Source organism: Sinocyclocheilus rhinocerous, unplaced genomic scaffold, assembly GCF_001515625.1.
Source record: "Sinocyclocheilus rhinocerous isolate Xijiao unplaced genomic scaffold, SAMN03320098_v1.1 scaffold1238, whole genome shotgun sequence".
Taxonomy (NCBI): domain Eukaryota; kingdom Metazoa; phylum Chordata; class Actinopteri; order Cypriniformes; family Cyprinidae; genus Sinocyclocheilus; species Sinocyclocheilus rhinocerous.
Window position 1 is genome coordinate 1,065,311 of NW_015662954.1, and position 9,510 is coordinate 1,074,820.

Genomic DNA, 9,510 nt, shown 5'->3' on the forward strand with positions numbered 1-9,510 from the left:
TTATAAATAAAACAGCATCATGTATGCATAGTTTAAAGGGACGAAAGCCAGTCACACAGAGTACTTTTTTCATTTAAAAACGTGAGATGCAGTGCGATAGGGAAACAAACAAACAAACAAAAAACGAGACATGTCTCGAGACATGTTTTTTAAAAGTTGAACTTGCATTAATTTTACATGGCTTTCTAAACATTCGGCTCTTTTGTGCGAGACACAAGTGCAACGCTGATAGATGTCCCTCTAGAAAATGTGCTCTGTGTGAATGGCTTGGTTTCAGTTTTGACGTAAACAAGATCTTCTCCGCATTGATGTTCTGTTTTCCGCAATATTTTGAATGGACAACGCAGCATCACCACTTCCAGTGGGTTCAACTGGATAGGCTAACAAAAACATTAAAAAGCAACGACACTTACACTGCCATCATAACATTTCATACACCACTGATAAGGCTGCCTGACCAGCACTTAAAATTTGAATGCAACGTTTTTGCATTCGAATGTGGATTTTTATTTTAAATTCGAATTTTTATTTGACAGCCCTAGGACAAAGTGGGGTTTGTAAATGTTGTAGGCTACCTGATCAAGTGGCGACTATGTATAAAAAACTACCATGAATTATGGTAGTCATTGTACCAGAAGTTGCTAACATTACATCTAAATTCTTGGAACTATAAAGTCCCTAGTGTGTAGTTTCTGATATTATCACTACAGTATAAAAAAAATGAAAGCTGATGATAATCACTGGCCTGTGATCAACAACCTTTAACAGTCTCTAACTTAAATGCTGTTAGATCAGTGAAACTCCTTACGGATTTGGGTCCCTTGAATGTCTCTATAAAAGCAGAACCCAACATCTCTGTGATGCACACTGAGTATAACTGAGCTGTCTACAATGAGCATCCTTTGGCATATCACTTGTCTGCTACTGCTGTGTTCCTGCACCCCAGGTATTCACATCCAGTCTACTTTATGAGGTTGATGACACCAACCTTTTACCTTACGGTGTAGAGGTAGAGCCCACTCCACATCCAGAATTCACTATGGCCAGAACAGGTCATGACATCATTTCATTACCATCACATCTAGAAAAAAAAAGACCTTTCTTGATAGGAAATGGTTGACATTTGCAGACTATAATTTTGCTGTATAAATTATTCACTTGTAATGAATGCATTATCTTTAAATTTAAAAAAAAAACTAAGAAATATAGGGGTTATTAACTCAACATTGCATCTTCTCTTTCAGCTCAAAACCATTGCAACTTTGAACAGAACTGTGAATACTATCACTTTGCCAAAACCTGAGAATGAAGAAATCTCAAAGGACTGCATGGTCATGGGTTGGGGCTGGAAGAAATACGACCACGAGTCTCCTTCAAATGTGCTCAAAGAAGCAAACGTGACTCTGATAGACTCTGAAAACTGTGGCACGGCTGACACTCTGTGCACTGAGGGATCAATATTTCCCATATTTCTCATATTTCCCACTACTTTTCATGGATTCATGACGACATGAAACCACCTACTCAGAAGCAATATGAAACATGGAAGGGCAAGCTGGATAAACTCATTTAGTTGTCTGGTTCAATGCAAGTTCTATCATTTATGTTTGGGTTTAGTTTTATACCAGTATGACATTAAATGTGTGAGTTTAAAATAAAGGCTCGTGTGTAACCCTTTCACACAAGTCTAATAAGAATTTCATTTTTTGTGCCTAAAATCTACTTGAGTTTTTGTGCAGTAGCTGGACTGTATCACTGCTAGAACTAACCTGGAAAAAAACTACGCTAATAATCTTGCAATTCAAAGTACTGGACAAAATACCGTAAAGAAAATGTATGGAATTCACAAGATTTTATAATGAATACCTTTATACCAGAACCACCACTTTCAGCTAAATATAGCACAATCAAACTTGAATCTAGACATCAGATTGATTGCTCTAAAAAAAAAGGTCTTAGAAAGATGTGAATGCTAAATGAAGACACTGAGAATAAAAACCATGCATTTGAAACAAAATAGTCAATTAATGCTACTCAAGCAGCTAGCTACACAAAAGGTCTCAATTTGCCAAATATTCCATCATGCATAACAGAACATCTGGCCATTACCCACATCAAACTAATAGTAAGTGATTTGATTCTAAAAGTAAATGCATGCCTCTCATCTTTGCAATGAAAATAAAGTAATTTTATCAAAGGTTAGCTCGCTCCTCTACATTTTAAATGCAACATGTCCCATCAGTCTGAAAAATAAAATCGTATTTTATACTTTACAAAAAAAAAAAAATCAAGCTAACATCTCTTTTTTCTTTTTCCAAAATAAGATGCTACATAAACACTTCTTGACTAAGCAAGTGATAAATCAATCATCTTTGAAAGAGGGGCCATTACAACTCAATTTCACTCCAACTGACACCTGTATCTCCATTTCTGCAAGGAATCCAACAATTTTGAAAATTAACACAACGAGGTTAAATGTCAGAGTGTCTCTACCACCACAAAAGATGAAGACACTTAAACAAGTCGTGAAACGTCTTAAGAAACAAGGAAACACAGAGAACATTCAGTGCATAAAAACATGCACGCACACTCGAGAGGTTCAGTGTACTCGGACGACTTCCACAGTCTCCACAGTTCTCACAGGATGTGGAGAAAGGGCAGATTGACATTATGAATGTGCAGCTGATAAATCTGCAGCAATTGTATCATCCTACCATCTCAACATAGACCAGACTTTATAAAAAAAATATTTCCAACCCCTTACTAAATCCATGCCACAAAGAAATCAGGTTGTTCTTGGGTTTGTAGTTGTACCTGATCAAGTAGCGACTATGCATAAAAAATGTCCATGAATTATGGTAGTCAAGGTACCAGAAGCTGCAAACATTACAGATAATGAGATTCTCATAACTATCAAGTTCTGATATTATCACCAAAGCGTTAGTTGTGAAACAACTAAAGCTGATGATGATCAACTCTTCCTTTAACAGTCTCTAACATAATGCTGTTACATCAGTGAAACTGATCTGAATGCAGAGCATGCTGCAGCTTTTGCTATTATCTTCCGGGTGTGGGTTCCTTGAATCTCTCTATAAAAGCAGAACCCAACATCTCTGTGGTGCACACTGAGTATAACTGAGCTGTCTACAATGAGCATCCTTTGGCATATCACTTGTCTGCTACTGCTGCGCTCCTGCGCCCCAGGTATTCACATCCAGTCTACTTTAGTAATTAAAACAGTCTCACTGTAAAAAAAAAAAAAAACTTAAATTGTACTTTTTTTTGTTGAGATAACTTAAATATCCAAATTAACTAAAGTTTCCTAAAAATCTAACTAAGTTATGATAAGTAATCGTGGCAGCAGTAATTTTTTACAGAATATGTCCCAGAATATGCTATTGAATAGTACTAAACTCTTTTAGGTTTCTCTATGCATGATGGCATTGTTGGTGGTAAAGTCTCCGTTCCACACAGTCGAGCCTACATGGTCTACATTCGTGACAAGTTTACAAGACAAGCATGTGGTGGTTTTTTGGTAAGAGAGGATTATGTGATGACAGCCGCCCACTGCATACAAAGGTAGGTGAAATTATCATATTTTAGAATTTTTTATCTGAAAATCAGAAAGAAATTGGAGTATACAAACTGACTAAGTGCGGGCACTCATTGTCTACAACTGTATATAAAAAAAACACCTACTTTCAAGTCAAGTGACCTTCATTTCTTTAGCGCTTTATACAATACAGATCATTTCAGCTTTACGGTAATAAACAGGAAAATAGCGGAATAAATTATGGAAAACTCAGTTATGGAGACCATTCAAATTCTGTTGCGAGCAGCTCTAAAAAGACAATATATTCAGTTCAGATCAGGTACAGTGTAAAGTTGATATATTTTGAAACAAGTTTAATTCGGCTATAAGCAGTTCTACAGAAGGTAGCAATATCACTTCAATGTTGATTCAACTTAGTTACAGTTTAATAACAGGGTTGATGTTGCAAGATGTGATTCAGCTATAAATCAGCTCTACATAAAACAATAGTGTTATTATCCAGTTTAATTCAGTTCAAGTTTTGTTCTCATCCATTGGTATCAGGGCAGACATACTGATAATATTACTGAAAATTAAGTGTATTTTAGATTAGTGACATTTAACATCCAAAGTCATGTCTTTCTTGTAAATATTTAATCATTTTGCAAATCTGGCCTCTACGATATCAATTTTAAAAAAAAATTTTTTTTTAGTAATCTTATGGTATATTTGGGGGTCGATGACAACAACCATTTACCTGACGGTGTAGAGGTAGATCCCACTCCACATCCAAAATTCAATATGAAGAGAAAAGGTCATGACATCATGCTTCTAAAGGTAATAACATAAGATTGAACAATTTCATTGGTATCATGCCTAAAAAACATAATTCCATGATAGGAAATTGTTAACATTTACCAAATATACTTTTGCTCAGCTTAAAATCTTTAATAGCCTATCTTTAAAAACACTGAATGAAATGTGGTTATCGTCTGAATCAAGAACTTTGCATCTTGTCTTTCAGCTCAAAACCCCAGCAATTTTGAACAAAATTGTGAGTACTATCGCTTTGCCAAAACCTGAGAATGAAGAAATCTCAAAGGACTGCATGGTCATGGGTTGGGGCTGGAAGCAATACGATCACGAGTCTCCTTCAAATGTGCTCAAAGAAGCAAACGTGACTCTGATAGACTCTGAAAACTGTGGCACGGCTGACACTCTGTGCACTGAGGGATCAACTGGACCAGCACAGGTATTTCAAGTGGCACCACTCACAATTTATCTCTGATGTATAAGTGCCGTTGCATTGCGATATACTAATAATCAAATGATATAATCCACAGGGAGACTCTGGGGGTCCACTTGTTTGTGGAGGTGTTGCACAGGGAATTGTGTCATTTTCCAAAAACCACACAAATGCAAAGTACAAAACTTCAGTGTACACTCATATTTCCCACTACTTTTCATGGATTCATGACAACATGAAACCACCTACTCAGCAGCAATATGAAACATGGAAGGACAAGCTGGATAAAGTCTTGTAGTTGTCTGGTTCAATGCAAGTTCTATCATTTATGTTTGGGTTTAGTTTTACACCAATCATGTGTAGATGTGTAGGTTTTAAATGTGCAGGTTTAAAATAAAGGCTCATTTGTAACCCTTTCACATACGTCTAATAAGAATTTCATTTTCTGTGGCTAAAATCTACTTGAGTTTTTGTGCAGTAGCTGGCCACAAAGTGCACTGTATCACTGCTAGAACTAACCTAGAAAAAAACTATGCTAATAAACCTATGCAAATTACTGGACAAAATACCATAAAGAAAAATCATGGAATTCACAAGATCACAAAATTTGAAATGAACACCTTTCTACAGAATCACCACTTTCAGCAAAATATAGCACAGTCAAACCTGAATCTAGACATCAGATTTATTGCTCTGGAAAAAAAGTTACTTAAAAAGGGGTCATATGATGCTATTTCTTTTTCCTTTCTCTTTAGAGTGTTACAAGCTCTTGGTGCATAAAGAAGATCTGTAAAGTTGCAAAGACTAAAGTCTCAAACCCAAAGAGATATTCTTTATAAAAGTTAAGAGTTAACCACGCCTACCTAAAACGGCTCGTTCTACCATGCCCCCACATACCTACGTCACGATCTGGGAAGATTTGCATAACGCCGCCCAAATGTTCACGCAAAGAAAGAAGGCGTAACTTTGATTCTCGCTGTAGTATTGTTGTTGCCGTGTGTTTCGTTGGCTTTGTAAAAATCGACGCGTTTCAAAAAGGCGGGGCATAGAGGAGAAACAATAAGGGACAGTATGTGGAAAATAATGTGTTTTTTGAACTTTAAACCGCATAAACACATTTTATTACACCAAATACACAAAATAATGTTCTTTTTAGCAGCATCATATGACCCCTTTAAAAAGGTTTTATCCAAAATATGCTAATGCTAATAAATTAACACACTGAGAATAAAAATCATGCATCTGAAACAAAATAGACAATTAATGCTATTCAAGCAGCTAGTTCAAGCAAACTGACCTGTAATCTCCACCTTTGTAAGGAGGACTCTAACCATTTTGAAAAGTCGTACAAAGAGGTTAAATGTCAGAGTCTCAACCACCACAAGAGATGAGGACACTTGAATAAGTCGTGAAACAGCTTGAGCAACAAGGAAGCACCGAGAAATTTCAGTGCATAAAAACATGCACGCACACTCGAGAGGTTCAGTGTACTCAGACAACTTCCACAGTCTCCAGATCTCGAAAGAGTACCTTTGGGATGTGGAGAAAGGGCAGATTGACATTATGAATGTGCAGCTGATAAATCTGCAGCAATTGTATCATCCTACCATCTCAACAGAGACCAGACTTTATAAAAAAATAAAATAATAAAAAATAAAAAAAACTTTCCAGCACCTTGCTAAATCCATGCCACAAAGACTTCAGGTTATTTGTTAAGGTTGTAAAGTGTCCACTATGCATAAAAATGACAGTAATCCAGGTGCCAGAGGTTGCAAAAATGACATATAATGAAATTCTCACAACTATCAAGACTGCCCCTAGTGAGCACTTTCTGATATTATCACCAAAGTGTTAGTTGTGAAACAACGAAAGATGATAATCACTGACCTGTGATCAACTCTAACAACCTTTAACATTCTCTAACTTAAATGCTGTTACATCAGTGAAACTGATCTGGAAGCAGAGCATGCTGCAGCTTTTGCTATTATCTTCCGGGTTTGGGTCCCTTGAATCTCTCTATAAAAGCAAAACCCAACATCTCTGTGGTGCACATTGAGTATAACTGAGCTGTCTACAATGAGCATCTGTTGGCATATCACTTGTCTGCTACTGCTGTGTTCCTGCACCCCAGGTATTCACATCCAGTCTACTTTAGTAATTTCAACGGGCTGTTTCTCAGAATATGCTGTTGAATAGTTTCAGAACTAAACTCTTTTTTAGGTTTCTTCAAACATGGCATTGTTGGTGGTAAAGTCTCCGTTTCACACAGTCGACCCTACATGGTCTACATTCGTGACAAAGTATCAAAACAAGCATGTTGTGTTTTTTTAGTAACAGAGGATTATGTGATGTTAGCTGCCTACTGTAAACAAAGGTAGGTTAAATTGCCAGATTTTATAATTTGATCAGAAAGGGTGTACAATCTGACAAAGGAGCTTCACAGTAATAAACAGGAAAATAAAATTAGTTATGCAAACTTAATTATGGAGATGATGCAAATTTTGCAGTAATATAGTGTCGTTTTTCAGCTCAAGTCAGTTATGTGTTGGTTCAATTCAGTTTAATAACAGTGTAAATTTCATCTACCTCCATCTGTCAGTGGATCACCAGCTTCCTGACAGACAGGCAGCAGCTAGTGAGGCTGGGAAAACTCACATCCAACAGCCGGACCATCAGCACTGGAGCTCCTCAGGGCTGTGTTCTCTCCCCACTGCTCTTCTCCCTCTACACAAATGACTGCACCTCTAACGACCCATCTGTCAAACTCCTGAAGTTTGCAGATGACACTACAGTCATCGGTCTCATCCAGGACGGCGACGAGTCTGCTTACAGACAAGAGGTTGAGCAGCTGGCTGTCTGGTGCAGTCACAACAACCTGGAGCTGAACACGCTCAAAACTGTGGAGATGATAGTAGACTTCAGAAGAAACCCCCCTGCTCTCCCCCTTCTCACCATCACAGCACTGTGGCTGCAGTGGAGTCATTCAGATTCCTAGGAACTACCATCTCTCAGGACCTGAAGTGGGATATTCACATTGACTCCATTGTGAAAAAGGCCCAGCAGATGTTGTACTTCCTTCGTCAGCTGAAAAAGTTCAACCTGCAACAGGCACAGATGACACAGTTTTACTCCGCTATTATTGAGTCGGTTCTGTGCTCTTCTATAACTGTCTGGTTTGGGTCAGCCAGCAAATCAGATTTAAGAAGACTGCAACGGACTGTTAGGACAGCAGAAAAGATCATTGGTGTGCACCTGCCCAGCCTTCAGGACTTGTACAACTCCAGAGTGAAGAAACGGGCAGGAAACATCATCAAAAACCCCTCTCACCCCGGACACAACCTGTTTGCACATCTCCCCTCAGGCAGACGCTACGGATCTCTGTGCACTAAAACATCTAGGCATGCACTAAAACATCTAGGCATAAAAACCTCATTCAGGTTTTTTCCCCCATGCCATCTCCAGTTTAAAAAGCTAACACATGAATCATTACCTGTGTTCTGTAATTCTTTTCTGTAATTCATTCTCCACCTTTAATTATTGCCTCTTTCTCAAGTATTATGTAAATACATATGCTAAAGTCACTCCAATGTTGATTCAACTTAGTTGTAGTTTAATAACAGGGTTGATGTTGTAAGATGTGATTCAGCCATAAAGCTGCTCTACAGAAAACAAGTCATTATTCAGCTTATTCAGTTTAAGTTTTGTTGTCATCCGTTGGTGTCAGTGCAGTCATATCAATATTCCTGAATATTGAGTGTCTTTTACATTGGTGACTTCTGACATCCGAAGTGGCAGTCATGTCGCTGTATTTTAAATATTTATTAATAACTTTGTAAATATTGTAAACCTGGCCTGTATGATGTATATATTTTTTGTTGTTGTAATTTTTAGTCATCTTATGGCATATTTGGGGATCGATTACACCAACTTTTTACCTGACGGTGTAGAGGTAGATCCCCTTCCTCATCCAGAATTCAGTATAAGAACAGGTCATGACATCTTGCTTCTAAAGGTAATAAATAATGCTGAACAATTTCATTACCATCACAACTAGAAAAATGGCCTTTCATGGTAGGAAATGGTTGACATTTGCAGAATACACTTTTGCTCCACTTGAAATTTTAAGAACAATTCAGAAAAAACTGTAAGAAATATAGGTGCCATTAATTCAAGCAAGAACTTTGCATCTTTTCTTTCAGCTCAAAACCCCAGCAACTTTGAACAGAACTGTGAATACTATCACTTTGCCAAAACCTTAGAATGAAGAAATCTCAAAGGACTGCATGGTCATGGGTTGGGGCTGGAAGCAATACCATCACGTGTCTCCATCAAATTGTCTGGTAGGCCTACCCAAATCCCAATAAACACCAAGTCTTGTCTAGTACCAAAAATTGTTTTACAGCATTTAGCCTAGTAGCCAAATCAGTATTAAAGGCACAATATGTAAGATTTTATTCACAGATTTTATTAAAATATCCAAAAACCACTAGAACGGTTATATATTTTGCTGACTTGTGTACTTACATTATCCCAAATGTTTCGAAGAATGTTTAAATCCAGAGAAATAGGCCATTTTAACTAGTGACAAAGACCGTGTCCATAGTGTCATTGTGTCGCCTGCCAATGACGTCATAACCCCTCGATTTCCGGTTTTGTTTTGTAGAAAACATGGAAACACCAAAGACGCTTTAATATGTTGTGCGTTTTAATAGACCGGTGACGACCGCACAGA

General features: G+C 37.5%; 1 protein-coding gene and 1 pseudogene across 1 annotated transcript; both read left to right on the forward strand.

Annotated features, from left to right (window-relative positions):
- Positions 1-3,055: 3,055 nt before the first annotated feature.
- On the forward strand, positions 3,056-5,157 carry LOC107728555 (granzyme E-like). Its single transcript, XM_016538758.1, has 5 exons — positions 3,056-3,204; positions 3,423-3,579; positions 4,246-4,369; positions 4,557-4,784; positions 4,876-5,157. Exons 1-5 carry the CDS (start codon positions 3,150-3,152, stop codon positions 5,074-5,076), a joined length of 765 nt encoding a protein of 254 aa, XP_016394244.1. The 5' UTR covers positions 3,056-3,149; the 3' UTR covers positions 5,077-5,157.
- Positions 5,158-6,565: 1,408 nt separating this feature from the next.
- Positions 6,566-9,142, forward strand: LOC107728541 (granzyme-like protein 1; annotated as a pseudogene).
- Positions 9,143-9,510: the final 368 nt, after the last annotated feature.

Coding starts and splice junctions, on each gene's coding strand:
- LOC107728555 (XM_016538758.1), top strand. CDS start 3,150: ATGAGCATCCTTTGGCATATCACTTGTCTGCTACTGCTGCGCTCCTGC. Junction 3,205..3,422: donor GCTGCGCTCCTGCGCCCCAG/GTATTCACATCC, acceptor AAACTCTTTTAG/GTTTCTCTATGCATGATGGC. Junction 4,785..4,875: donor GATCAACTGGACCAGCACAG/GTATTTCAAGTG, acceptor TATAATCCACAG/GGAGACTCTGGGGGTCCACT.